The sequence below is a fragment of the Ahaetulla prasina genome, chromosome 4, assembly GCF_028640845.1.
Source record: "Ahaetulla prasina isolate Xishuangbanna chromosome 4, ASM2864084v1, whole genome shotgun sequence".
Classification (NCBI taxonomy): domain Eukaryota; kingdom Metazoa; phylum Chordata; class Lepidosauria; order Squamata; family Colubridae; genus Ahaetulla; species Ahaetulla prasina.
In genome coordinates, this window is record NC_080542.1 from 25,800,951 (window position 1) to 25,828,295 (window position 27,345).

The 27,345-nt window shown below is 41.1% G+C and overlaps 1 protein-coding gene and 1 long non-coding RNA gene across 4 annotated transcripts; one reads left to right on the top strand and one right to left on the bottom strand.

Moving 5' to 3' along the window:
- BCAT2 (branched chain amino acid transaminase 2) lies at positions 1-25,148 on the bottom strand. 2 transcript variants are annotated; one of them, XM_058182795.1, is made up of 11 exons: positions 25,059-25,148; positions 13,145-13,213; positions 12,778-12,978; positions 11,026-11,136; positions 9,361-9,480; positions 7,814-7,977; positions 6,409-6,551; positions 4,125-4,210; positions 2,705-2,845; positions 2,540-2,614; positions 1-848 (listed from the first exon to the last, which is right to left on the bottom strand). In XM_058182795.1, exons 1-11 carry the CDS (start codon positions 25,095-25,097, stop codon positions 807-809), a joined length of 1,191 nt encoding a protein of 396 aa, XP_058038778.1. In that variant the 5' UTR covers positions 25,098-25,148; the 3' UTR covers positions 1-806. The 2 variants fall into 2 exon arrangements, with proteins under 2 accessions (XP_058038778.1, XP_058038779.1); XM_058182796.1 differs by having other exon boundaries at positions 2-848; positions 13,080-13,213.
- LOC131198308 (uncharacterized) lies at positions 16,814-27,086 on the top strand. Of its 2 annotated transcripts, XR_009155047.1 has the most exons (4): positions 16,814-16,955; positions 21,932-22,024; positions 23,010-23,100; positions 26,260-27,086. It is a non-coding gene; the product is annotated as an uncharacterized LOC131198308 (long non-coding RNA). The 2 variants fall into 2 exon arrangements; XR_009155048.1 differs by lacking the exon at positions 21,932-22,024.
- Positions 27,087-27,345: the final 259 nt, after the last annotated feature.

Below are 27,345 nucleotides of genomic sequence, written 5' to 3' on the forward strand. Positions count from 1 at the left end.
AGGAGCCTTCTCAAAGATGCAGTTTAATTTTGTTTATTTATTAAATTTATATGCCATCCTTCTCATTGTCACATCACTTTTGAATCATTTTCCGCCTTAACAAGCCAACCATGGCTGCAAATTATAGCTCCACGTTAATTCTGAAGATCTAAGGCTTCTTTTATTTATCCAACAGATTTAACTTTAAAAGTGAAGAGTCATCCACACGAAACATTTCTGGAAATGTTCAGTTTAAGATATAGGAGCCAAAATTTTAAATTTTGGCCCCATTCATAAAGATACCAAAATGATAAAACTTTTATAAGAGCAATATGATTTAGATTACACATTTTTTTACATGTGCTTCTACATGAATTCAAGCGACTATTTTTTTTTAAAAAAATTGGCAATCATGCACATGAAGTATTAGAGCTTTGCGTACACCCCACATTCCTTCTTTTTCTCCCATTCTCTCTCTCAATATTGCACTTAAAAGCAAAAAGCAGCCGAGTTTTGGAGTGGAGAGAGAGAAGTAGAGCAAGCCACTTGAAGTTCAAAGCTTTGTTTCCATCGCAAAGAGGTTGATCTGGTATTCTTCTGAGTCCTGGATCAGGGCAGACCTTCCTGATGTGGAGTGCTTCGCAGCCTTAAAGGGCCTGGGTTTATATCAGGGAAACTGTAGTTCTCCCAAACCAGGCAGAGGGTCAGTCAAACTGCTGACAAAACGGAAGGCAAAATTGGAAAAGCTTTAGAACCATGTCATAAATACAGCTGTGGTGAAGAGAGTGAAGCTGAACAAGAGCAGGAAAAGTCAAATCCCATAGTCTTCAGCAAACTGCCTGGGCCCAGTCACTTGGGATGCGTCCGTACTGTGAAAGACCAAAAAAAAAAAAAAATACAGTCAGAGTTTGTGGTTGTAGCCTCTCAAAATATTAAGCAGAAGCAGAGCTAATCTGAATTCCCTTCCCCACCATACACATGCACTAATTACAAGCAATGATGTGGAGAAGGGGAGATGATGTCACTTTTTCAGTGCAGACCAGATTTTTTTTTTCAAGAACTTTGGTTACTGTTCTTGACATAATTAATCTTCACCCCACTTTTTTATTTCTTATTTTTAAAGGAGTATGTTTCGGCCACTCATAAAATTGAACTACTAGGAGGTGTTAATTTACTTCCAGAGTATCTTGAACAAATTCCTAGAAATGTGGGAGGGAGAAAATTAAGTACTATCCCATACAAGTAGTCCTCGACAGGGTTGCTCAGTGATTGTTCAAAGTATGATGAACTCCTGCAAAGATGCTGGCATGTATTTATGACCTGGTTCCAAACTTTCAATGGCCAGAATTCCCCTCACAGTCACGTGACCCATGTTTCAGATGCTCATTATGGCAGGTTATTAGTTTGGTGTAACTGTTAAGGCATCAGGCTAAAATCCAGGAGATGGTGAATTCTAGTGCCACTTTAGACATGAAGCGAGCTGGGTGATCTTGGGCCAGTCAATCTCTCTCACCCCTGCAAAGGAGGTGATGGCAAGCTATTTCTGAAATCTTGCGAAGAAAACCGCAGGGACCTGCCCAGGCAGTCTTCCTCAGGTGTCAACACTGATACAAAGGCACCAACACAAACATTCCATCACAAAGCTATTCTGCCCTCTTGTGACCAATCAGGGAAAGGCGCGATAAGCAAAATTCTGCTTTCATTTTGAAGCGGGGCCTAAAAATGAACACTAATCTAGAACTGTGTATCAAAGTAACTTAGTAATTTTAATGTGAGCTTAGTAATTTTAATGTGAGTTTTCTGTTTGTGAATCTGTATATTGGGATGGGTAGCCTAACCTAGCCTGGGGACCCTATTTTAGTGTTTTGATTTGGTATGTACTTATATCTTAGTACAGATTATAAGATCTATTTTTCCCAATAACAACCACCCTGTGAGGATATTTGGGATGAGAGGGGTTGACTAGCTCGAAGTCTCACAGTGACCTTTGTGGCGGAGAATGAACTGAAACCTGGGTCTTTCCACTCCTAGTCAAATATTTTATTCACAACACCACACTGCTTGGACAGAAAAAACAGATTACTTCAATTTTGTAAAGTACATCCCCAGGATTGTCCCAATCAGATGTCAAGTTATGGTACACTTGAAGAATCTAACATCCAGGACAGGGAATTGCTGGTGTTCTTTAATCTCTATGCTTGCTAATCCTGCTTATTTTCTGAGCCCCTCAATTTCAGCAAGATGGCGCCATTTCTATATACTTTCTTTTTCTGCCCTAAGAGGCCACAATGAGCAAAGCCAGAGATAGTGTCTCTGGAATAGCCCATTCAGCATTCCAAGAATCAGCATGGAAATGTTTTATTTTTGACAGAGGATATGAGGAAAATTAGGCCCCTTTTGCCTTGCCAAGGCTGAAATGCAACAAAATGCTAAAATAGGTACTTTTTCAAATGCAAATCATTGCAGAAAAAGGACAGAATGAATTTAAAACTGGAAACATGAAAAACCAAGCAAACACAACCTGTCAGATCTGTTTTCTGTCTCCCGCTGAGAATTTTACCTGAATATCTGTCAACTCCTTCAGAAACCGTTTTGCAATCTCAGGTCCATTTTCCATTGTGGGGATATGATAATTCTGTGCCAAGAGAGACAGAAAGCCAGTTTGTATCGAGAGGAACAAAATAGATGTAGGGAAACCAGTATGGGAATGTCTCATGATTCTCACCTTGCCCTGATAGAGGATTCTGTCCACGGGACATACCACACAGGCTGTGCCCGAGCCAAATATCTCCTTCACCCTTTTCTCCTCCAAGCCTTTAATCAGGTCAGACATGGTGATTGTTCTTTCTGAAACCTTGAATTCCCCCTGGGTAGAAAGAGAGACAAACACGTTTAAATCCTGCTGTCAGCCATTTTTTAAAATGCAGAAAGATCTAATTTTGAATGAAGGCAAATATGTGTCCCAGGATAATGTTGCAAGATTGAATCTGGGTCGGTCACCAGGATCAGCTTTTGGAAGGAAACAGCAGCCAACTGCCAGCCATCAACACACAAATCAACTATTTAAGGCACCACGTAAATACGACTCGCAGAACAGCCCACATATCCCAGTAGAGAGAAGTTCCCTCAGGATGGGCTCCAGCATGAGTCCGAAATCTTGGAAGAGTGGTCCCAGTGACCAACCCAGATTTGATCTTGTAACTGAATTTTGAGTCCAATCCATCTATTTCAGAACCAGTTCTTGGTTACACTGCACAGGCATTGCATGCAAAACATCTCAGAGTCAAGCCATTCTACCTAAAATTTTGGGGATCACTGCCAATCTAGGAAGACTAGGGACCAGTGGCCCCTGGAGTGTCCTCATCCCACCACTGCCAATTTGGGCAGCAAGAAGGTTAAACGTTCGTAGTATAGCCTTCCTACCATGTCAAAAACATTTGAAAATTATCCTGTAAAATCAACAATCAATGTAATAGTTATTGTTATTCAATAGCACAAAAAGATCAGGGAAAAAACCCCATCCCATTGGAACAGGGATCTCCAACCTTGACAACTTTAAGACTTGTGGACGTCAACTCCCAAAGCTCCTCAGCCAGTTTTGCTCTGGGAGTTGACGTCCTGGGAGTTTGCTCTGGGAGTTGACGTCCACAAGTCTTAAAGTTGTCAAGGTTGGAGACCCCTGCACAACAGAGTGAAGAAGCTTCTGCAAATCTGCAATCAATCTTTCTTTGTATGCTAAAAGTGAAGGTGCTTCAGTTGTACAGTTGCAACCGCTATTATGACTTGTTTGACCTCTCCTCCCACCTCCTGACATCTTCACATCCCATCCTTTGGCCACCTTGGAAAAATGGGAAAATCCCAGCTTTATTCCCTTTACCATATTGCTCGTTTCTATGGTCCTAAGTCACCCCACCGAAATGTAGAATGTGACTCTCTCCTTAACTCAGGATTTGACATCAACAGTCTTATTTTTATCCAGCAAATTGTTCTCACTGCTGTTCTCTCAATTAATTCTTGAGTGCAAGAATGAATACTAAAAAAGGAATGTTACAAAAGGGGGGGGGGCTGGGGAAGCAGCAGTTTCAATAAGGGACGTGCAACCTCCTCAGCAGGGGAAGGGCTATCCCACACTGCTGCACACTCACCCATTTGCGGGCCAAATCCAGGAGGCTTTGTCGTATCACACCAGGTAAAATGATTCCATTAAGTGGAGGGGTGACCAGCTCCATATCTGAAAAGTGGACATCATAGTTACACATTTCCAGGGATGGCTGCATGTCATAGCACTAAAATATTTCCAAAACCCCAAAAGCTGGAATTGACTGAGGGGATGGAATGTAATTATAATTAAAATCATGCCTGTCACCTTTAGAAAGCTGAATTGCATGGGAACTTAGTCCTATACAGAGTTTATTTATAAATCCGAATGGCACAAAGTTGCCGTGGATAAGTTCCACTGGTTTCAATTGTCAATTCTGCACATAACTCTGGATCCAACCACTAACTATGTTTAATCAGAGAAGAGCAACCAAAAATATACATGTATTATTTTCATAAATGACAATGGGATAATATTTAATGTACATTCTGTCAGACTTTCAAGAGATTTAATTTTTGGAACGTGTAATACAGCAACACTTACATTTTCATTTTCTTTTTAAATTATCTAAAATTTCAGAACAAGGATAGAGATGGATAGATGAATGGATGGAGTGAGAGATGACGAATAGATAGATAGATAGATAGATAGATAGATAGATAGATAGATAGATAGATAGATAGATAGAGCGAGCCAGCCAGCCAGCCAGCCAGCAAGCAAGCAAGCAAGCAAGCACCAAAGATTAAGGAATCTTAACTAATTAATGTGGCCATTAATTTAATTAATTTAATTTAAATTAAATTAAATTAATTAATTTTTCTTGATAATCAGTTTTTAATCTGCATAAATTTGCATCTCGGAAACAAAATATAAGCACTCCTCGACTTACTATCACAATTGTGGTCAGAATTTCCATTGCTAAGCAAGGCAGTTATTAAGTGAGTCACGCCAGATTTTATGATCTTTTTGGCCATGACTATTAAGCGAATTACCACATCATTAAGTGAATCATGTGGTCGTTAAGTAAACCCGGCTTCTCCCATTGACTTTGCTTGTTGAAAGCTGGCTGGGAAGATCACAAATGGTGATCACAGGATTCCAAGACACTGCAACAGTTGTAAGTACATGCCGGTTGCAAAGCACCTGAATTCTGATCACATGGCCTGCAGTGGTTGCAGGGGTGGGCTCCTGTTATAAGTCACTTTTCCAGTACCGTTGTAATTTCAAATGGCTATAAGTCAAGGATCAACTACAGGACTAAAGGAAAAACCCAAACATATTTTTCCTGCTGCCTCTGGGTACTACTTGTATCATGTTAAGAAGTGACACCCTTTTCTCTATGGCACAAGAAAATTAAGCCATTTGTCATTTTGAGTAAATACTTGAACTGAGTACAGTATTAATTTAATAAGTTTTAAAACCCACAAATCCAGAGAATGCATGGCTTGGATGCTAAAATATTTTTAAAGATTCACTAATGTTGCCTTCTCCTCCTTCTCCACCTTCCTGCAATGATGGGTGTCTGCAGGAAAGTGGCAAACGAAAAATACACATCATGACACAAATTTTGCCCTTGCATGCAGTAGCACAATGCAAATATGAAAGGATGGGGGGGAGGCATGTTCCAACATTTTGGTGACAACCATTTCATCATTGCACAGGGAATGCTCAGCTTATGACTAAGTTACTATGAGACTATTATTCAAAATCAGGATGGACCCCTCCCAAAAGGTACTTACGGCCCAATTTCAAAGTGACAATGACCACAATACCACCTCTCCAGTCACATGATCACATTTTGCACACTTGGCAACTGGCTCATTTTTGTAGACATTTACAATGTCCTGCAGTCATACAACCACAATTTTCAACATTTTTTGCGTGTTTCCAGCATTTACTTCTGGTTCCTGGCAAAAAACATCCATTGGATATAATGGATTCACTTAATGACCACAGCATTCAGTTAACAAACTGCTATATTATAAAGTTGGGTCCAGTCACATGGTGACCCACTTAATGACCACAACGAATTACAATTATAATTCCAGGCTCAATTGTGGTTGTAAGTTGAGAACTAACTGATAGTTAGGAACAGATGCCTATGTACGACCCCCAATAAATATATCCAGGAGATGAGGAAAAAAGATTGAACAATTTTGGTTGAAAAACTAAGATAAGTTTTTTTGGGTAAGTGAAGGAATTTCTCTAATGGTAATTTATTTTAGGAATCAGGAATTAATGTTTAATCAATACACTGACTCAGCCTTACCACAGGACCATCATAACCCAAAACAATGAATCCACCACCGCCCAGAGATAAAAATCCTTACCTCCCTCTTGGTCCTTCCAAAACAAGAAAATATTCATGGTCCCAACTTCAGTGATTTGGTGGTCATCTCCATACAGCCACAAAACCTGCTGGCAACCCAGTTTGGCAGCCTCTCTTTGCACATATATGGTAGGGCCATAGTTGCTAAGGGGTGACATAAGAGCAGGACAAGACTCTGATCAGATACAAAGGCATTTATCCGTTGATCAAAATGGATGCAAAGCCAGTCTGAAAGATTAAAAGGGAAAGAGGAAAGGGACAACAGATGGAGGATCAAAGTATCTCCAGTTAAACCAAGGGCCTCTGCCTTGTTGGAAAGAGGCAGCCAAAAAGGCTTCTCTAAATACCTAGTTGAGCATTCCCAAACTCTTTTTCTTCCCAAAACCTTTCCTCCAGTCAAGACCTGGTTGTGGTTACTCTATTCCTGTGCATTTTGAAAAATGGACCACTGTTTAAGCATTAAAATGGGTGGAACATCTATAGCCTGTCTGTGGCAATCCTCACTTTTTTTCAGTGTTACCCAAGACCCTATAACAGAATAACTGAGTTGGAAGGGATCTTGGAGGTCTTCTAGTCCAACCTCCTGCGCAGGAAACCCTATACTGTTTTAGACCAATGGTTGTCCAATCTCTTCTTAAAGATTTCCAGTGTTGGAACATTCACAATTTCCAGAGGCAAGTTGTTCCACTAATTAATTGTTCTAACTGTCAGGAAATTTCTCCTTAGTTCTAGGTTCCTTCCCTCCTTGAATAGTTTCCATCCATTGCTTCTTGTCCTGCCTTCAGGTACTTTGGAGAATAGCTTGACTCCCTCTTCTTTGTGGCAACCCCTGAGATATTGGAACACTGCTATCATGTCTCCCCTAGTCCTTCTTTTCATTAAACTAGATTACCTAATTCCAGCAGCCATTCTTTATATGTTTTAGCCTCCAGTCCACTAATCATCTTTGTTGCTCTATAAAATTTAAATATGTTGGCAAATTGGCAATTTTCAGGGGTGAAAATTTTCCCCTTGGGGGAAAAAAAACCTTTATGCTTCTGCTAGGGTTAGGGAAAAGACTGTATTTTGAGTAGGATGCCCTCCATTTTGACGCCCCCAACCTCTCCAGTGTCACCTTATCAAAATTCCTGCAATCCTCAAGGGCTTAAATGAAATTCAAAAAAGTCCAATTCTTGTCTTAAGGAAAATGTCCCATCTGTACAAAACAAATTGAACTAAAGTAGCCTTGCTCTACCTTTACGCCTTCCAGAACTGTGGACTTCAAGACACGGAATTCCCCAGTCATTGCCAAGAATGTTAGGCGGTGAAGTTTGCCCATCTGGAAAATGTCCAGGTTAGGAAAGTCTGACTTAAAACTGTCCAGTTTCATTTACTCACTTAGGTTAAAACAGAAGCCCTAGACTTACCCTCCTACTTTGCAATTGCCAACGCCACCTATCCAGGCACGGACAAATTGGGGATCAGCCAGGAGGGAAACGGGATTGAAGCTTCCGGTAGTAAAATAAGGACCCACAGGGCCCAAGATCACAAAGAGCAGTGCGTGATTGGAAATGGCGACCCCCAAGGAAGGCTGCAGAGGGCAGAAGGGGAGAATGCCACATAAGAGGCTGATCAGCAAACATGATTAGAATCAGCAGATCTATAAAGTCTGGAAGCTGAGTCATGGCAGCTGGACCGCTTTTCTTTTTGGTTTGAAATGGCCCACCTAACCGACTTCCTCAGACTGAAGAAGCTACCTGGATAAGCAGCTAAAATATTTCAAACCAAAAAGAAAAGAAGTCCATGACTCAGCTTCCAGACATGGATGGCTGAGAATCTCCATTGACAGATTTATCAAGGCAGCAACTGGCCAATTTTGTCAGCTGAGGAGTTAAGCAAAGCGGGGCCTACTCAGTGATGGAGAGTTAGACCACCAGTTATCCACTGGCCCGAGGGAGAAGTTGCAAAACGATGTGGAAAATTGTATTGCCAAACTACTTCCATGCTCTGGCCAAGAATATTGTGTGAAGCTGATTTCAGCATCTCCAGAAACTGAGCTGGACAAAAAGGAGATTCAATGTTTTTAACACTATTTCTTATATTTCCACTGTACACCTAATTGGATTGACTTACTACTGAGATAGAGCTTGCCCAACATAGTCATAAGTCATAATGGTCTATCAAAATGGGTTGATCATGTGACCAATACAATTTTACACCTATTTTTTTGTGGCAGTCCCTAAGCGGCTATTGCAAGCATAAAACAGCCACCACAGTCGTTAAGTGAATGCCGTGGTCATTTAATGAACCAATGGTTCACTAGGGGTGCAGTTTTGCTGAAAACTAGAAACGAACGCTAGTTTGGGGCAAAATCACCATAAAACATGGTCATGTGACTGCCAGATGCTGCAGATGGATGCGAATGCAGCCCAGTTGCTAAATGCACAAAGTTTGGTCAGTTACATGGCTGGGGGGGGAGGGAGGGTGGCAACCATCAGAACTTTGAAACTGGGTCATAAATAGCCCTCTGATAGGTCCATCATAATTTCAAAAGGTCACAAAGTGACCGGCCGTACATCAGGAACTATCTGTAAAAACATAGGGCATGTATTTATACATGCTAATCTTGGTTAGTTTAAGTATAACTAGCTTCTTTGGCTTACCCAGCCTATTTGATGGGTGAATGGAGTACACGATTAAAATCCATATAAAGGGTTCATTTGGTACTGAGATTAATGAGTTAAACAAGAACAAAAGTGAAAAATAGGAAATGAAAACGCAAGCCTGATGGTATTGTTTCTATCTATCACCTTGCTTTGATGAAAAGGGATCAGATTTTGGAAATCAGAAGGAACATAAACAAGGAGGGACAACATTTAGAAATGGCAACCCCGTTTAAATAACTGTTAGGGTTAGATTATGGAAATCCCTAGACATTTTCTGCCTAAAACTTCTAAAATACATTCATACCCACCTCGGTGCCAATCAAGATGGGACGGATGTAAAGACTGGCCGTGCTGGAGTGTGGGACCCAATCTTGGTCCACCCGGATCAGCTGCTGGATGCATTCAAGCAATTCAGACTGATCAAAAGCCTGCAAGAAGACGAGAAAATGATGCTCCTGCTGTTTGTCCTTGCACAGAGAATAAAGGACAGTGTTGGGCACCTTGAAAGAGTCAGCTAGATAGAACAAAGCCCCATCTAGCATCCCTTCCCCAATGGAATCAGGGAGACACATCTGGGAAACCCAGAAGCAAGACCTGGTAGCCTTCCGTGCCTTCTGCTGATATCTCTCCACAGCTTCCATTCAGAAGCATCTGATTCTGAAGGAAACACGTACAATATAGTACATGTACTAATAACAATAGCAATAATATAGCCAAATAATGTTGACTAAGTTTCTTTTTATATTGGCTTATTTACATTTTTGTTAATTATACTGATTGTAGCTATAAACCATCTCTATTATTAATACACACATTCATGGTCTTTCTTCCTCTAATTTCCTCCTCTTGTCTCTAACCACTCATAATATCTGTTCCATGTTCACATAATATTCTGTGTCTTTATCTTTTATTTTTAAAGTTAGTCTGTCCATTTCAACACAGTCTAAAATTTTTCGAATTACATCCTCATCTAGCGGGGTGTTCTCATTTTTCCAGTATTTGACAAATATAATCCTTGCTGTTATCAGTATATGTAGCACTAAATATGTGGTCCCTTTATCAAAACCCTCCAGGCATTATGCCCAACAAATATACTTTTGGTTTCAAATCTATATTCTGTTTAATTATCTTTTCCAGCCAGCTACCTATTTTCTCCCAATATTTTCTTGCTTTAGTACAGGTCCACCACATATGATAGTAAGTAGCAGGACAATGTTTTTCACTCTCTCCTGTAGGATGCTACAAGAAACTATTTTTCCTTCCACTTCATATTGCCTGCTCTGAATCCAAGAGTCATTCCTCTCATCACCTGTTGGGATATCCCCGTTCACAGAAAATATTAAGAGATGAGGGTGAAGGTTCGTTCTCGGAGCTTGTGGGTTGTTTTCTGAATGTTTCGTTCCCAGGCTAGGTAACATCTTCAGCAGAGTGTAGGGGATCTGCTGAAGATGTTACCTAGCCTGGTAACAAAATGTTTGGAAACCAGTCCACAAGCTCCGAGAAGGAACCTCCACCCTCATCCTTACACCTGAGCTACAGATATTCGCCCCTATTGCATACTAAGAGATGTTAAAAGCATTGGAAGTTGCCTCCTACTAAGCAAATGATGGAGTCACCTTGATTAAAATACATTTCATACACATGCCACTTCTCCATATTCATATACCAATTACCTGGGTGGAAATTATGATGTCAGAAGCCAAATAACAGGAGATCACTAAATTGGGGCCTATTTCAATTGCTTCCCTCTCCAAGATTGTAGGGAGAGGCTTCACCCAGTCTTTCTTGAAATATATTGGGAGGTTGTCCAAGTATTTTTTGTCCCTAGCTACTTCCTTTTATTGAACTCAGGCTGAAATCTTTCAGCTTCAGGGTTCCATAGATGGCCTTCAGGAAAAAGGTCATAGCTTAAGAGGTAGCTGATCCTGGATTTAGGGCAAGAGAGAGAACAAGAGGGTGCTCCACATACTCACAGGCAAGCAAGCTCGACGAGAGGATTGTAACATGCGATTCATGTTGAGCATGGGGCGAAAAAGCCGGATGCACTGATCCGAACCCCGGAAAGCTTTCATTCCTTCAAAAAGCTAGATAAGGAGAGGAGGAAGGGGAGATAGAAAAAGTAGAGTGAATTAGATCATCTGCTGATACATGACCTGGGCTTAAACTTTAGCAGGTTAATGAAACACAATGGCTTTGTTCATATGACCTTATTATTATGGCTTGATGCAAAGACGGGCAATTAACATTTCCCCTACAACCTATTTTGGCAGATCACAGACCTTTGGAACAACCATGATGTGGATGATTTGAGAATTTCCACTGACATCCCAGAACTCTCTTTGACCATACAAACATTCCGCTGTGCCTCTTTGATCTCCCAGGAAAAGAAAAACCAATTCCCAGCCCCAACATAGTCATTTGCCCATTGTCTTCTGTCAGGTTTCCTTCACCCCCAATGTTAAATACTTGGCTTAACATTCCCAGATCACTCTACAATTATTTCCCCCCATAAAACTGAATCTCAAATTAGCCAAGCCCACTGTAGCCTAGATCTCAGTTTTCAATCTTTTGTGGATGCTGAGAACAGACAGCAGCCCAGAAAACTAAACGGATATGTCCATGAAGTCATTAAGCTTCATCTCCAAAGATTTTACTCCTATTGATTTATGAAGTGCAGTGAGATTTTTCCTGTTAAACAGAAGTGTAATCCAAAATTAATATGTGACAAAGATACATATCTTCTTCCTGAATTCCAATAATGGTATGACTCATTAGATCCATTAATCAACAAAGATTTCTGGGACTTGAATCTTTATTCTGAGTTATCTCATGAAGAATAACAACCTAACCGAACAATATAATCTATCTTTTTCCCAATTTCGTAGATTCCAGATGGGCAGGAATACAGAGATGTCAATCTCCTGTACCCAGATTAGGGAAGATTAATCTAATCCATTTTAATTCTCCCCCTTTTCAAAAAATTCCTTTCAATATTTCTCTCTGTGATTGGTTGAACACATGAAGCTAAGCTTGCTGAATTGTGTGAATCCAGCTTTTGTAGTTTATAAATCATAATCCTAGAGGAGATAACCAGGCTGAGCTCAAGAGAGCTCATGTCATCCATCTTGAGTCCCTTTGGTATGTCCACAAGAGAACTAAGCCTACACCTTGAATTCCGTTGACTTTTATCTAACGCTAATTCGCTTTGATAGTAGTTCAGATTCTTGTAGAGAGCATTAGCATACAACCAACTTATATTCATTTGAACTGCCTGGATTTCTGATTTCCTACACCAAGTCCCCAGTATAGTGAAGGGGTATCAAACCTGATCACACTGTGGTATTGTGACATATCAGGGATTATCACGATGTATCTGGATGTTTTTTGCCTTTGCAGAGCCGGGTGTGTGTGGCCTGTGCGGGCTGTATCCGGTCCATGGCCCACTAGTTTGATAGGCCTGGTATATTGCATGTATAATCAAAACCAACTATGGTTTGATAACCCATAGCCTAGATATAAGGACCATCTCTAATCTGTCGTATTCCCAATTCTTCCTTTGACCCTGTGACTTTCCTCATCTATCACTCACCTAAGCTCTATCCACTTTTCATCATCTCCCTGATGTCTATCATACATCAAGCCCTGACATTAGAACCCTTTCCAGCAAAGCAGAAGAAGAATGGAGGGTGTATATATCTGTAACTCTTTAGAATGGAAACCATTACCTCCACTGAGTAATGCAGGGCTGAAGAGGCTGGGTGCAGAGAGAGATTCTGGAAAGGTTTGATGTGTGGTTTTCCCCAGCCATTTTCTTTGCTCCACTCCACAGTTAACATATGGTCCGTGAAATTTTTCCCAAAGACCAGCTTGCTAGAATCTGGTTTGGGCTTTAGATGTTTGTTCAGTTCAATCTGGAGATCGGAGGCCTGGAAGAAATGCAGGGTCACTGACTCGACTTCCCCCCCCCCTCAATGTCAAATTAAAAATTGAAAGTTACCTCAAACATGTGGGTTTATATTCTACCCACCTCTCCCCAATATGGAACAGATTCCTGTCATTGGGATGTGATGTGATGGTGTGAAATTTTCTCACCTTGAACGTAGTACTGAAAAATCTCTGAGGAGCAAGAAATAGAAAATCTCCAGCTTTTCCTCTCAAAACCTAGAAGAAAATAGGGGGAGAAAAAAACAAAAGAATCTGAATGAATATTTGCCCGCGGAATAGGGAAGCGGTCCTGCAAATATCCTTTTCTAAATTGCATGACTTAAGCAGCTGTGCCTAAAAAATCTCTAAAGCAGATGTGCAGGTGTACTTCTTGGTTTGTTTGTCAATTACCCTGGAGCTTTCCCCATTTTAGGGAAAGAACCATCGTAAAAACTAAGCACATGCTTTGTTGCATGCAAGTGACCCTCCGACTGAAATCTCCTTCTGGTTAAAATCATTTCAAACAGTTGTCTGGGAAAGACTTTTGTCCCCAGTATCTCTGGAGAAGAAACATAGTCAGGATGGGCACAGTGAGCAGATGGTCCACTGGCTAAATTAAGCCAGAACATTTAACAAAATGGCTAATCATTAATGCTGTTTTCCAACCCACGAAAAAGCATTTGTGCGCCCAGTTCTAATTTCAAAAGACGGTGATTGGTTTCAGAGAGCTGCTAGAGGAAAATGCCAATAGGCAGACAAGAAAAAAAAATTGCTTCATTTGGTTTTCATTGATTCTCACCATGGATACGAAAGATCTGGGTTTTATTTTTAAGCTTCAACTTCTTTATGGCTTGTGATTAATTAAAAAGTTCAACTAAATTATGGGCAATTACATGTAGTCCTATTCCTCTTTTTTGCAACTGTTAGAGCCTTCACTGACAAAGACTGCTGAAAACTGACAAGGTGTGGTTCTGCCATTTTGAGGCAGGAAATATGTGAAAACCATAGTATAAGATCAGGGATGTCAAACTCGATTTCATTGAGGGCCACATCAAGGTTGTGTTTGACCTTGGGGGAACAGAGTGGGCATGCCCAGCTCGACATTACCTGTGTCAGGGGCACCTGTAGTGGCCCGAGTGCTCTGCTAGCAAAAACGGGCTTCCGAGCTCCATTTTTGGCTACGATAGCCTCCTGCAACCCTCTGCCAGTGAAGCTCCATTTTCTCTGGCAGAGGCACTGCGGGCCGGTCCTTTGCTGTTTCCAGGGCGTCCCCACAGGCCATATCTAAGCATTCCACGGGCCATATCTGGCCCCCAGGCCTTCAGCTTAACACCCCTGGTATAGATCCTAAAACACTCAAATCATGGCTTAAAAGCATACAAACAAACAAAAACCTTCAAAGCACTGGCCCCACTTACTTTCTACAATTTCAAATATAACTCTTGATAACCTATTTTTCTCTTCCTGGACTTCAAACTTGAGTGTCTTTCTACAGTAAGTATACTATGTCCACAACATTTTGCTGGTGTACTAATTTAGTAGTCAACAGGCCATTGGTCTGGTGCAGAAATCTCCCATGTTCAGATCAACCTCACCAAACCAGGTTTACTTGCAGTGAGCTCAATGGAGCTTCCAACTTCACAAGGGAAACCTCTAAGAGCTTTCTTTAATTGTCACCAAGGAAAAGCATCTCCAGGCATTCCTAGGGAGGAAGGAGGTAAGGATAACGTACATGCGGAGAGACCCAGATCTGCTAGGCCCATGTTTTTCAAACTTAGCACCTTTAAAATAGCTATATGTCTATGGAGATTCTCAGTCATCCAGGTCATGATTGTCCCAAAGGTGCTTTTTCAAGAGGCAACTGGACTTTCTAGTTTTTCTTTGAAGATGTTTCGCTCTTCAGCTGAAGAACCTTCTTCGATGAGAAGTGAAACATCTTCACAGAAAAGCCATAAAAAGTCCAGTTGCCTATTGAAAAAGCACCTTTGGAGCATATAAACTCTTAGACTTATATACCACTCCAGAGTGCTTTACAAATGTCAACATATTGCCCCCAACAATCTGTGTCCTCATTTTATTGACCTCAGAAGGATGGAAGGCTGAGTCAACCATGAGCCGGTCAGGATCAAACTCTTGGCTTCGGGGAGGTTAGTGCATGGCTCATAACGCATGGATTTCAAGTCTCAGAATTGCACGGCCAATGCTGTGCTAGTGCAACAAATGCCACAAATTCAGAAGTCCCTGATCTGACTCTGAGCTGTGCCACAGGTTCTTAGATGCCTCCTGCAGAGTTGATTTTCAGCTTGAACTTTCCCACAGTTACAATACAGGCAATCCTTGACTTAACAACCAAAACTGGGACCAGAATTTCTGTTGCTAAACAAGACGGCTATTAAGTGAGTTACACCTGAATTTAGGAGCTTTGGGGCCTTTTTTGCACGGCTGGCATTTTGGCAGGAAAAAACAAACAGTCAGATATAGAATAAACGGAACCTGGCTCAACAACTATGCCTGTGAAAGGAATCTTGGTGTCCTAGTGGACTATCACTTAAGGATGACCCAGCAGTGTGCTGCATATGGCAAAAAAGCCAATGCAGTGTTAGGCTGCATCAACAGAGGGATAGCCTCAAGATTAGGAGATATGATTGTATCGCTATGTACTGCACTAGTGAGGTCACACCTGGAATACTGTGTCCAGTGCTGATCACCATGATACAAAAAAGATTCTGAGACCTTTGAGTGTATGCAGAGAAGAGCAACAAGGTCAAAATGGATCTGGAGACTATGAGGAATGATTAAGGGAATTAGGTATGTCCAGCCTATCAAAGAGAAGGATTAGGGGCAACATGATAGCTGTCTTCTAATCCAGAAGGGGCTGTCACAGGGAAGAGGAAGTTGGTGTATCCTCAAAAGTACCAGGCAGAAGAACAAGAAGCAATGGGTAGAAGATCCAATCTGAAACTAAGGAGAAATTCCCTGAGAGGAAGAACAATTAATCAAGGGAACAGTTTACCTCCCGGAGTTGTGGATGCTCAATCCCTGGAGGTCTTCAAGAAAAGATTGGACAGCCATTTGTGCAAGACACAATAATATCTCCTCCCTTGGGCAGGGTGTTGGACTAGAAGAACTCCAAGGTCCCATCCAGCCCTATGATTTTATGATTCTGTGACTAGAACTCACAGTCTCCTGGTTTCTAGCCTGCTGCCTTAACCACTAGACCAAACTGGTCCTCTCATTCGCAGATGTTTCATCCAGGATGATGAAAGGAGCAAGGGGATAGATTACAACTACATCTGGAAGGCTACAGGTTCCCCACCTCTGGCATAAGACATTTGCAAAAATCTTAGACAGCATTTTGACTATTACCTAATTTTCTATATTCTCCCCAGCAAGGCATCAGGAGGGTAACAATATAAAAATTCAGTACCAAGAGTCTCAGTGACACAATTACCTTCCTGCAGGATGACTTGGTCAGCTAAAATCTCTGCACTGATATAAACAAAAGACCCAACATTCTTAAGCAAACAACTTCAGTTAATATGTAATCCACAAAGATAAACAGAAGGGGGATGATGGGAAAGCGGTGGGTGACATCCCATTCCGGTTGTGTTGTGGGAAGGGGAGTTCTGTATTATTTGTCCTGCCTGGGCTGAGATGGTAACCAGAGGCAGAGTTTTTGGAAAAATAGCCTTTGCCAGTTTTCACTGGCAAGGCCCATGCACAAAGGGGGCAATCGGCAAGGCAGGCATGAAAAACATATTTCTGCAGAGATGAGTTTCTGCCAATCAGAGGCTGGAGCAGATTCCCCCCTCCCCCCCTTTCAATCTGGACTGAACTTCGACCCTGTTGAATCACAACTGGCAACAGCCTGGATGCAAACTACATCAGAAGGAAGAGGCTGCCATGACTAGAACATTCACTTCGGAAAAATAAAACTGCAGCTCTCGCTGGTGATGAAAACAAGGAAAATGAAAACAAGGTAAGTCTGCATGAATCTGGGAAGGAAAATCATTACCTTTTCTCTTCCCATCTGTCCTGTCCTGCCTCGACTGGGAGTTGTACAATTTGTTAGAAAGTGAGAAAGCAAAGAGGGGTTCAGTGCTTATGCAGAGAAAATTTAAAAAAAGAGTGCAAGTAAAAAAATGCTGCAGTGAATTCCTAACAGTAATTAGGATTAATTAGGATTACTTAACAGTAATTAGAGATTATAGGAGTTCCCAAAAATGGCTAAACTGGTTGGAAATTCTGGGAGAAATTGTTCTAGTTCATCTAGAGATTATTTCATTGGAGTAGAATGTATTCAAGGTTTAAAATAAACTTTAAAGTAAAGGGAGATGATTTCCTTCCCTCACCTCCTGAGTTCCAAAGGTAGGATTCAAACCTTGCACCTCTGTTTCTCAACCGTGGCCACTTGAAGATGTGTAGACTTCAACTCCCAGAATTCCCGTCAGTCTTGCCACTTTGGGAACTCCTTTCTTGCTGGGGAATTCTGGGAGTTGAATTCACACATCTTCAAGTGGCCAAGGTTGAGAAACACTGACTTACACTAAGTTATGCTTTAACAACAGTTAACAAGCCACAACTCGCTGAGTTCACACATCACACGATGCTGTAAATGACAAGCCATGATTTAGAGATCATAATAGCCGTGTGGACAAAGCATGCGAAGATAATGTCAAAACAGTTCACATGACAGCTGAGGGTGGTATGTGACACTCAACCAAAGAGTACCACAATGCCTCAGTTAAACTGCTAAACAAAAAATATATTAAAGCTAACCTGGATTTTGACTGAATGCAGTTAACAGAATGATAGAATTGGAAGGGACCTTGGAGGTCCTCTAGTCCAACTTCCCCCTACTCAAGCAGGAGACCCTATATACCATTCCAGACAAGTGGCTGTCCAGTCTCTTCTAAAAAGTCTCCAGTGACAAGGCACCCACCAATTTCTGAAAGCAAGTTCTGTTGGTGATTGATTATGACGGATAAGCTGAAAGCAGCTGACCCAAGTTTATCTATTCAGTTACTTTGAAAAGCAGGGATTTGAACTCTAATCTCCCACCTTGGTGAGTAAAGTCCAGTCTTCTATTGAGATTAGGTTGGCCTGCAGTTTTGAATGCCTGCCAGAAGAATTACAAAGCTGGAGTGACAACCTTCAGGGCTGAAGTTCAACCCTGGGATTTTTTAAAAGATTGCAAAAATGAAGTGGTGGAAAATTGGTTGGTAAAGAGAGTTTCTCCTTGCTTTTTTGCCTAAGCCTTTTCAACCTGGAGATGGCATGGGACATTCCCTGGTATGTCCCAAGTATTTAAATCCCTGAGTTTTCTATGACAGGTTGTGGTTTGAAATCAGGTGGAAGAGAAGAACATGGAAACCCTTATTTTTTAAGTGAAGTTGTAGTTCTATAATTTTATATTCATATAATTCTCTACTTTTACTGCAGTGTACTCGTGCTCTCGTTACTTCTCGCTTGGACTATTGCAATGCTCTCTACATGGGGCTCCCCTTGAAGAGCACTCGGAGACTTCAGCTAGTCCAGAATGCGGCTGCGCGGGTTATTGAGGGAGCGGGTCGGAGCTCCCACGTAACACCGATCCTGCGCAGACTGCACTGGCTACCTGTTGTCTTCCGGGTGCGCTTCAAGGTATGGGTTACCACCTTCAAAGCGCTCCATGGCTTAGGACCGGGTTACTTACGGGACCGTCTACTGCCGTCTTCTATCTCCCAGCGCCCAGTGCGTTCCCATAGAGAGGGACTCCTTAGGGTGCCGTCAGCCAAACAATGTCGACTGGCGGCCCCCAGGGGGAGGGCCTTCTCTGTGGGGGCTCCTACCCTGTGGGACGAGCTTCCCCCTGTACTCCGACAATTGCCTGACCTTAGGACCTTTCGCCGCGAACTTAAAACCTATTTATTTCGTATGGCTGGACTGGCTTGATTTTAAAATTTTAATTTATTTAATTGGGTTTTAAATTTATGTAATTTTATGGGTGTAATTTGTATTTTAAATTTTTCAACAAATTGAATAAGTTTTTTAAGGGCTATTTTTAATATTGTATTTGACTGTGGTTGTATTTTACTTGGTTGTTCACCGCCCTGAGTCCTTCGGGAGAAGGGTGGTATACAAATTAAAATATTATTATTATTATATTATTATTATTATTATTATATATCCTATGCGATATTTTCAGTTACATTGGCCACCAGGAGGCTCTGTGTTTCTTTTTATGGGTGACACCTAATAAGAATGAAAGTAGTGTGCACTTTAAAAAAAACCAAATTTTTTTACTACAGGTTCTGTGGGCATGGCTTGGTGGGCATGACATGGCTTGGTGGGTTTGGCTTGGTGGGCATGGCAAGGGAAGGATGATGCAAAATCCCCATTTCCTCCCAATCAGCTGGGACTTGGGAGGCAGAGAATAGATGGGGGCGGGGACAGCCAAGGTGGTATTTACCAGGTCTCCAAACTATTCAAAATTTCCGCTACCGGTTCTCCAGAACTGGTCAGAAACTGCTGGATACCACCTCTGTTATGCGCCTCCTAGTGGCCAATGTACAGTACTCCTCGACTTGCAACAGTTTGTTTAGTGATCATTCAAAGTTACAAGAGGACTGAAAAATGTGACTTACGACCGGTTTTTCACAGTTACGACCTTTGCAGCATCCCCATGATCATAGGATCAAAATTCAGATGTTTGGCAACTGGTTCATATTTATGATTGTTGCTGTGTCCCAAGATCATGTGATCATGACCTTCTGCAACCTTCTGACAAGGAAAGTCAGATTCATTTAACAGCCAGGCTATTGTCTTCTCAACTGCAGTGATTCACTTAACAGTTGTGGCAAGAAAGGTCGTAAAAGAGAGGAAAACTCACTTAACAAGTATCTCATTTAATAACGGAAATGTTGGGCTCAATGGTGGTCATAAGTCGAGGACTACTTGTAATTGCAAGCAATAAGAGTTTTAAGTACATTGTGCCAACAGATATCCAACAATGAATGGAAAGCATTTCTCCATTGAAATGAGAGGTTGTAAAGCTTTTTTTAAAAATGTTGCAACACAACATCCTGAACTTCCAAAGGATGAGTACTCTCAAAAGATCCCCTTTGGATAGTGAGATAGAAGACATATAAATTTAATACTATTTTTTAAAAAATAACATGCAGATAAAAGATTTTGCCAACCAATGGCATTTGAAAGCATGCAAAAAACTCATTTAACAGTAGAGGGCAGCAAAAGCCCAACCACAGTGACAAGTCTTCCCTGCATAAAAATATACCATAATCTACATTCCATCTGCTTTAATAGCTTTAAACAACCACTTTCTTCCGGCTTTAAGAACGTTTGAGTAGCCTGGAGAAAAGTTAACTCCCTGCAGGTGATAAGGCAAATAGTTATTACAACCTTGTTCAAAGTTTTTTTCTCTCTCTCTCCCTTCCTTCCCCCCTCTCCCTCCATCCCTCCCTCCCTATCTCTGTCTATCTCTAGATAGACAGATAGTTATCAATCTCTCTCTCTGTCTTTCTCTGTCTCTATCTATCTATCTATCTATCTATCTATCTATCTATCTATCTGAATGTCTGTCTGTCTTTCTCTCTCTTTCTCTATCTATCTATATCTATCTATCTATCTATCTATCTATCTATCTCTATCTTTCTCTCTCTCTCTGTCTTTCTCTGTCTCTATCTGTCTTTATCTATCTATCTATCTATCTATCTATCTATCTATCTCTGTCTTTCTCTGTCTCTATCTCTGTCTTTCTCTCTCACTCTCTCTCTCTCTCTCTGTCTATCTCTCTCTCTCTCTGTCTTTCTCTGTCTCTATCTATCTATATATCTCTCTCTGTGTGTCTCTCTCTGTATCTATCTATCTATCTATCTATCTATCTATCTATCTATCTATCTATCTATCTATCTATCTATCTGCCTCCCTCCTTCCCTCCCACTGTCTTTGTCTGTCTGTCTCTTTCTCTAAGCACAAGGACTAGAAAGTTGTGATTAATTTTAAGATTCAAAATCTCACATTTTACCCTAAAACGTTTTACTTGAACAGCAAACCTAATTTACCTGTAGAATTTCCTGCCCTTGGGAAAATCAGTGACAGGAACAGAAGGACTGACTAAACCAGTTTCTTCCCTCCCAAATTGGTATCTGGGATCACAGCCAGCGAGCAATGACATTTCCCCTTGCCTAAAGCAAAGGCTCAGTTTAGAAGTACACCAGATGGATTTGCAGTGAATTAGAAAGGCTCTGCCTCCACCCTTCTAAGAAAAACAGAAGAAGCATTAACAATGGCAACACACTGTCAATGTCAAGAAGAGAACATGAGCATGCAAGTAGAGGCAGAGAGCCCCAGTATGGAAGTTTTGAGTCTAAGGAGCCTGAACTGAAATCCTATCTCAGCTTCCCATTACTAGGCATCGGTTTCAATTTGCTCTCTGTAAAATAGTCTTGCAATCCTTTTAGATTTACAGCAGTAGCTGCCTCACCAGTTATCTAACCTCTCCTTCAAAGCGTGCTCTGCTTTAAGCTACAGAAGAGTTAAAGAGTGCATTTATTAAATTTCTACACCACCCATCTCACCTAAGTGCCCCTGGCAACATCTACAACATCGTAAGAAAACCATTAAAAACTATAAATAAAATACAAATTAAAAACAGAGGTAGGAACAAATTACAATTTACAAGTAAAAATAAAAAAAATCAGTTAAAATTCAGGAGGTTAATTAATTTGAGCTCCCAGGCAAATTCAAAATTCTTCAGGGGAAGGGAAAGCAGAGAAAGCAAATCCCCAGGAAGGACTGTACAGGCAGCTGCCATAGCCATGTGGCAGGGGGCAAATCATTTCTACAGCCCAGTGAAATGCTATCCCGGGTGTATCCTGTCAGCCTCTAATTAAAGGGATTAGAAAGCAAACAGGAGATTAACAGCCTCAAGAGAGTGTGCTTAATGTCTTTCAGGAAACCAGACACCTCACTACCCATCTCTTGGGGCAAAATCTACAAATCCAGATGAAGGAGTTGCTCAGAACCAATACAGTACAGCTACAAATGGTTCTTGCATATGTCAATCTTCTTGGCCAGATTCCTTCTTCTCTATTTTTCCTTTCAATTTTTTTCTAACAAAGCTTAACCAAACTGAGCATTATGGGAAAACTGTTCTGTTCTGCTTTCCCTTCCGTTGTCTTTCAATTCTCAAAAGTCGTAGCCAGCAGCTAATGCTTCCTTTAACAGTAAAGTAAGATTTGACCATTATGTAGGTTTAAGGGATTGACTTTAGTATTGTTACTCTAAACTTTACCAACCAGAGATAGGTACCAATGAGTCATTTATTCAAGGTGCTAGAATCAATACCCAGAACGCCCCATAGACTGTGCCAAGATCCAATTGCAGATATTATTTCTTATAAATCCAGAATTCCAAATATTCCTTTTGGAAAACTAACTTTTAGGACTTATTTATAACTAAAAATTTGAACCCGATAGTAGTTGGTGGGATTTTCTTTATGACTTACATTACTAAGGAATGCAAGTAGTGCAATCAAGCATCTCTCCCCCCTCCCTCCAATGCTCAAATTAGCATTAAGAGACATTGTAGGAAATTGATAAAGATCATAGAATCCATAGGGCTGGAAGGAAGATCTTCTAGTCAGTGTAATCCACCGCCCAAGGCAATTATGTAAGTTTGCAAAAACCAGTAACAATGGAGAAGATTGTCTGGGTATTTTGTGCAGTCCCCCAGGTTTGGAGACAATCCTGTGAATTACTTCTTTTCCCCCATCTCATGTAAATTAACCTGAGTTTCTCTCCACAGGATTGAGATTCCTTGTTAAAAGAATATGCATACTCCTGCATGCAAACTACAAAGAACTGGGTTTAGTGATGTGATACTTAGGAAAGGAGATTTCCTGATCCTAACAGAGAGACACACAAGCAACTTCAGTAATAAGGACTAGCCTGATTCTTGGTCTTTCAAAATTTTGGCCTTCTTTACATTCCTGGCAAGTAATAACACATTGATTCTCCTCGCTTTCTTTCAGTAGACAGAAACCTGATCATGCCACCTCCCCGAATCACCTTTATTCCTCAGGAAGTTTCAGTTCTCCTAAGCTGAATGTCAAAAAGTCAAAGGTGAGGAAACTAAATAAATAAATAAATAAATAAATAAACGGAACATGATGTTCCAAATATGAGTAGCTTATATTTTAAAAAGCATGATGCATGCAGCTGAAAGATTACAGCCATCAAGGGAGAACCTGAGACAACAGATCTGAAGTTTACAACAATGCAACAGCATTGGGAAGAGAATTACTAGTCAATTTATGGTAGCACCTCAGGAGTTACAGGAATTGTAACACAAACATCTGGCAGACACAGTATCAGGTTGACTTCAAAATTTCTCCACATGCTATGGCTCTGATGTATGTCCCTTAAACAAGTCTTCCCCAACACCTTGCAACAAAGTTGGGATTGAAGCTCTCAGAATTCCAGACTGCATGAGCAAAGGCTTTGGGTTTACCCGTACTTTCTGAAAATGGTACTATTGCATTTGCCACAAGTTTTAATGTGAAAATTGGAGTTCTGGGTGTTACGGTGAGGAGGATGCCCCATGGCCAAATCTATCTTCAATAAATCAGAAAAGTACCATTCTCTAAACGGCATCTTTACAGATTAGCAGTTTACTTTGAGAAGAGATATGTCTCAGTTCAGCCTAAGAACTATTATTTGGCCCATCCAGTCTAGAAACATGCATTGAAAGAAGGTACAAGAGTATGTTTAGAGATGAAAAGTGCTTTCTTTGAAAATGCATAAAGAAAAATTATGTTCTTATCTATTTTTTTCTTTGTGAGTTTAAGACTTTTTAGAAGAGAGTTCAGCTTTAGAAATCCCTCAGAATTGTGCTGTACTGCAAATCATCTTTTTCTGTAGATCACGTTGTTATATATTCTAAAAAATGAATAAAGAATTATTTCCCCAAAAACTCAAGTGTTGTAACTCTATTATCAAAACCACAGGAGGGTGTAAATTTCTTTAATGTTAGCATAAGAAACATAACTTGAAGAAGAATGGTTTTTTTTTATTCAGAACCTTTTACCCAGATCCAGAGAAAAATTTCCTTAATGTTAAACAGGAAGAGAAACCAGGAAAAAAACCCAGAAGGGAATAAGTATTTTTCCATTCTCAAATATACACTTTAGTTATTTGTAAGAAACTAAGACTGTTTTGCAAAATGATTTAAGAGGATAAGAGTAAAAATATTGGGGGGGGGGGCGGAATCTAACCTCATCCAGGAAGAATTTTGAGCTGAAGAGCTCAAATGAGTGTAATTGAAAGGACTGCTATCTTAAGATGTTGGGGAAATTCCACCAACTTAAAAGAAACAAAAGCATCTGTCAAATCACAAATGAAAAATCCATTTGACAGAAGTATCTATGGAGAGGGCAAAGTAATCCAGGCAATTCCAGCCGGGACAGTCTCTCCCCATCAAAGAAGCAACATATTCAGAGGTGTAAGTTCTAGATCTCCTTTCGAAGACCATAAAACTTTTCTTGGTGGGGAGACAAAGGAGGGGGTATTTCGTTCCCACCATCATTCAGTCAATCCTGAAGGTGCCTTTGAGAAATTGCAGGGCGGGAATCAGCACATCTGAGAGAGACGTTTGCTTTGGTGGACTCAAGGAGGGCAGAGCTCATTTGGGAGAAAAGCAGCCAAGGGGGCATAGAGAGAAGAGGAAGGTAGAAAGCAGAGGGTTGTTTTGCGAGATGGCAAACCTAGCCCGAGGCTATCCACGGAAGGGCAAAAATTGGGGGATCGAGGGAGGCAAGACTTGAGTTTCCTGGCGGAGATGCAGAAAACGACCTCCCAGCTGGGAAGACGTGAGGAATGCCCCTTTGGGGACAGCAGAGAGAAAGGAGGGAAAAAGAAAAAAAACGCAGGGGGAGCATTTGGGAAGAGAGGGGGCATTTTCTATCAGCAATGTTTCCGTCCGGAGCTATTTATAAACAGAACCGGAAACGTCGCCCCCCCTCCTTTTATCCCAAAGGGATGGAGGCCATCCCCCCATCGCCGTTTCCTGTACCCCAACTTACCTGCCGTAAGCACCCCGGGACTCCCATGGTAACTGCCATGCTGTTGTTGTTAAGGCTGTGGTTTAATGGGACTGGGCGGGGCCTGCGGGAGACCAGGCCCCAAAGGGTCCCGCCCCGCCCCCCGCCGCCCCGCCTCTGGCGACGCCTCGTTTGGCCGATCCCGGAGGCTGTTTTGAGTTGAAGTGGGGAGGTTGCGTGGCTGGGGTGCAACTTTTGGCGGTCGGGCTTCTGTTATAGTAGAGAGCACCGCTGAGCATGTACAGAGCGACGCATCTCTTGCTTGCTTTCTTGCGTTTATCTGAACTATTTGTCTAAAATGGTGCAGGGTCTCCTTGAGCAGGGGGGTGGGCTAAAAGACCTCGAAGGTCCCTTTCCAACTCTTATTATTCTGTATTCTGCCTGGACAAAATCCTGGAGTTTTCCTGGCAGCATTTTTGCAGGTGGAGTGCACTCGCCGCTGGGGACTGGCTCAAGGTCACCCAGCTGGCTTTGTGTGTCTAAGGCAGGATTAGAACTCACAATCTTCCGGATTCTAGCCTGCTACCTTAACCACTACAGCAGCATGCTGCAGTGGCTTAATGAGATATTTCTGCCAAGTGCTTCCTTGTTATGAAACGGCCAGCCATTCTTCCTCCCACATTCTGGATAAAAACATACGGTTTTGCTTCCTGCGTCCGCTTAATACAATCTCCTTGTCTGAAAGTAGAATCAAAAATAGAATCAAAATCAAATCAAAGCTAGCCTGCCTCCTATTAAAAAGAGGCAATTTAGTGGAGCAGATAATGGCCAAGAGGATGATGTCCCAGATACAGGAAAAAACAAAAAAGAGGCTGTGGCTGGGAGTTGGGAAGTACCTTTGAGGGGCACACACAAGGTATTTTGTACATAAAGATTGTAAATTGCTTAGTTTTGTTTACTTGCAGACACATCTTTCTTGGCTCCTACTCTTCTACACAGTCAAGTGCAGGGGGGCGCACAGCCAATCACACCCAGGTCCTCCTAACACGCCCTTTAACACAGCCAATAACATGGCTGGCATATATACACTTCAAGGAGCACATGGGTTTGTTTCAGCCCAACCATATGCAGAACAAACAACAGCTGCTCTGGCACATAGCCAGTAGGTGAGGCACCAGCAAACACCGTGTGTCATCTGGCTATGCATTGTTTGCTTACTATTTTATTGCCTTTCCAAAAACAGGGCACATTGAAGAGGAAATGGGAAAACATTGCACATCAATTCTTACCTAAAATCAATGCAGACTGAAAAACATCAAAAGGAAGCGAACTGACCTCTTGCTGGACTAAATACAACCACAAAATGCTATTTTTTGTTAAAATGATTCTAAGTGGGTTGTGTTTTTTTTAACTTCGTCTCTCAAAGAAGGGGGAAAATAATCACAACTGCACCCTTCCTTAAAAGGTGGTTGTACTTAAAAAAAATTGAAATCCCCTATAAAAAGGATTTTGATCACTTACAAACATCAAAATCCTAAACTTTATCCCCTTTTCTTGCTCTGTTATGTCCTTGAATAAATCATAACAAAACCCCAGCTTTATCCCTTAAGCAGTAAAAGTGAATAACCTTGGGTGTCAGTTATGAAATAAAGTAGGAGGAAGGTTAAAGGAATTAAATTATAAGGGGCGTGCATAAGAGCACAAAAGTGCCTACCATTCCTGTCCTATTGTTTCCTTTCATTATATCAAATTAATATAGTTATTGCATACTTTTGCTCATATATATGCTTATATGATATGTAGTTATTTTATGTTGATGCTTGTGTATATTGTTGTGACAAAATAAAAAAAAAGAATTAGAAAACACCAAAAATGCTTTTGAATGATTGATGTTTTTATTTTAAAAAGGGAAGCTCTATTTCTGAGTTCTGTTTTCATCTGTTACGTAACACTCAAGTCAAATGAAAAATTGCAATGCAGGACGGAAGAGAAATGGAGGAAGTTAGGCAGGCAAAGATTGTTTTGAAAACTGCTTCATCTTGACTCTCTCACATGTCATTCATAGGGCCTTTATCACCATGAGCCCTGTTGGAAAGAATCCCAGAAATATCAATTTAATCTCTCTTTTTAAAAAAAAATGTATTTTGGATTTTTTGGCAAGATTGCCAAAAAGGTGGAATGATAATGACTGATTTGACTGATTTATATTGTACTTTATTTTGGGAGTTCCTAGCTAGCTTTCTCCCCTAAGAACTCTATGAGATATGTCTGAGAAATTTCCTGACATTTAGAACAATTAATCAGTGGAACGACTTGCCTTTAGAAGATG